This window comes from Arachis stenosperma, chromosome 10 (assembly GCF_014773155.1).
Source record: "Arachis stenosperma cultivar V10309 chromosome 10, arast.V10309.gnm1.PFL2, whole genome shotgun sequence".
NCBI classification, from domain to species: domain Eukaryota; kingdom Viridiplantae; phylum Streptophyta; class Magnoliopsida; order Fabales; family Fabaceae; genus Arachis; species Arachis stenosperma.
This window is the reverse complement of record NC_080386.1, coordinates 72,822,472-72,825,385: the sequence shown is the minus strand read 5'-3', so window position 1 is coordinate 72,825,385 and position 2,914 is coordinate 72,822,472. Positions and strand designations below refer to the sequence as shown.

At 41.0% G+C, this 2,914-nt stretch overlaps 1 protein-coding gene across 1 annotated transcript; it reads left to right on the top strand.

Moving 5' to 3' along the window:
- Window positions 1-895: 895 nt before the first annotated feature.
- Window positions 896-1,417, top strand: LOC130957225 (uncharacterized). The gene has a single exon (XM_057884095.1). The coding sequence runs from the start codon at window positions 896-898 to the stop codon at window positions 1,415-1,417; it is 522 nt and encodes a 173-aa protein (XP_057740078.1).
- Window positions 1,418-2,914: the final 1,497 nt, after the last annotated feature.

The window sequence follows — 2,914 nt, the reverse complement described above, 5'->3', positions numbered from 1 at the left end:
AGAACCATAATCCATACTCCAAAACTTACAACTCTGGATGGAGGAACCACCCAAACTTTGGGTGGAAGAATCAGCAAGATCAAGGCCAAGACCAGAGACGTTACAACTCCAACAACAATGCAACTCATCAACAATTCACACAGAGGACATATTAGCATCCCCACAACAACACTTCTCCACACCCATATCAAAACCAAAACAACACCTCTACTCCCAATCCACCATCATTTGATGACAAGCTCTCTAAGATTGAAAGCTTACTTGAAGGAATATGCCAAGAGATTCAAGAAAACAAGGTGTTCAAAGAGGAGGTGCGAACCAATATTAAGAACCAGGGAGAGACCATCAAGAAGTTGGAATTCCAAGTGGGATGCTTAGCTGAGAAGATTCCCAAACCTACTGATGGCTTCCCAAGTGATACGGAGAAAAACCCAAGAGGAGAAGCAAAGAAAGTAAGATGGGAAGATTGCAAAATGATCACTACAAGTGATCAAGAAGATGAAGACAAGCAAATCAAACTCTCCCAACAGCCTGAAGACAACTCAACAGAGGAGGAGGATAGAGATCACCAAGAACCAGAAATCTCACAACAAGAGTTGCTTAAGCTCTATGCACCATTTCCCCAACTGCTCAATGGTGCTGTGGGGAAGAGAATATACTTAAGGTTCCTAGACTTGTTTGCATCTCTGCATGTGAACATACCATTCATCAAGGCCATCTAACAAATGCCTGCATTCATGAAGTATATGAAGGAACTTCTTCCTAGGAAAAGCTCACTCAAAGGAGGCAAACTATAGTGTTGAACAAGAAATGTATTGCCCTTATTCAACCTGAGTTGCCTGTAAAAAGAAAAGACCCAGGGAGTTTTCACATCCCCTGTGCCATAGGAGAAACAATGTTCGATAGGGCACTCTGTGATTTGGGGGCGAGCATCAACTTACTGCCATTATCCTTGGTAAAGAAGCTGCAAATCAATGAGATAATGCCCACATATGTGGTCATCAGACTGGCTGACAAAACTCAAAAGCAAGCAATAGGAGTGGTGGAAAATGTGTTGCTAAAGGTTGGGAAATACTTTCTCCCAACAGACTTTGTCATCCTGGACATGGAAGAGAGTCACACTCACCCAATCATATTGGGAAGACCCTTCCTAGCTACAGCCAGAGCACTCATAGATGTGGAGCAAGGGGAGCTAATATTGAGGATCCATGATGAACGACTCAGCTTTAATATCTTCAAATTCTCACAAGAAGCAGACCAAGAGGACAAGGAACCAAGCAAAGATCATAATGAGATGTTGAGGAGGAAGCAAGCACTGAAGCACACCCAACCTATCTGGAGACCCCTTTGGTTGATAAACAAGGGAAACAGCAACCACCACAGCTCAAGGAAAAGTTGGAAGAACCTAAACCTCTAGAGGGATGTGAAGACAACATCAAAACCCCCTTAGAGGAAGAAGTCATCAAGAGCAAGGCAATATCAAAAGACACAAGGAAGAAGGTACCAAGGAGGTGGAGGAACAAAAAGATCCCTACGGAAGACTTTTCTCTAGGGGATAGAGTGATCTTAGCTTACTTCCCAGATATTTCCCCTAATCTCCCTACTGTACCATCTCAGTTACCTAAGGTCTTCACAATCAACAGAGTTCTTTCCCTGGAACATGTAGAGATCATTGATACAACCAATGGATACAAGTCCACAGCAAGAGGGGAGGACTTCAAGCATTACCAACCACCCTAATGAGGGAGAAACGTCAAGCTAGTGACGCTAAAGAAGCACTTCATGGGAGGCAACCCATGTTTTATATGCTTTTAGAAGATAGTGAATAAGTCAACATTTATGAATTCCAACCCAAACTTGACAAACAATTGGTGAAAACCTTATAGTGCAGTATATAGTGAGGAACAAGTTTGGTGTTCAAAGCAAACCAAGATGCATGCTAGTCTTGGGAGCTTTGAACAAAACTTTTCATCACAATGCTCCAAACTAAGTTTGGTGTCACCCCATGGTGCCATCAATATGCATATAAGGACCCACAAATAGTTAGTTAGTTAGTTGGAATTCATGAATAAACAATTTAATTTTTTTTTACTTTTTTTTTATTCTAACCGTAAAGTTCATGTTGTCGTTTTGATATCTGTTCTCACCTTTCTTATTTTGTCTTTATAGGGAAAAAAAGGAGCATTGATGGAGATTGATTGGACAATTAAATGGGGGAGATTCGGCCACTTCATGAAGAGAACTACACACTTGTTCAAAAAAGGGAATACATTGGAAAATGTTGCCATGCAACATTGGAAAAATGGGACACCTAAAAGACCGAGCAATCTCCATCATAAAGTGATGATCCTTGTCTTTTATCCATGCATAACCCCAACCATCCATGAAGTAACCACTCCATCAATCCACACCCTCCATTCTCTCACAACTTCCATATATAAATAATCCTTGTTCCGTGCCCACCTTCATTGTCATAACCCACTCTTCACAACTCTTCATTTCGGCACAAGACACTCCCTCTCACAGTACAAACATTTCCCCTCACTCTCTTCATTGCAATAAAACCCTAAACAACCAAAGGTCTCCAAAACCTTACCACCTTCACATATTAACTCTCGTTCATGGCCTCTTCAACTTCTAAAAAAAGATTTATAAATGAACCCATGGAGCAACACCCATATGATGAAAAGAGATTTAGAAGCCTGTATCATGCATTGCAATACGGGTGGATGGTTGAAAAGGAAATCATTTATGAGCTGGGATTTCAAGTGAAGAAAACTGAGTGTCTAGAAATCACAGAGAAAGTAGAAAAGAAAAGATGGGAGCTCCTCACCGATCCTGTCACTAAGGTGAATGCAAACCTCATAAGAGAATTTTATGCAAATGTGGTCCGATATGATAAGAAAGATAATTC

Coding starts and splice junctions, on each gene's coding strand:
- LOC130957225 (XM_057884095.1), top strand. CDS start 896: ATGTTCGATAGGGCACTCTGTGATTTGGGGGCGAGCATCAACTTACTG.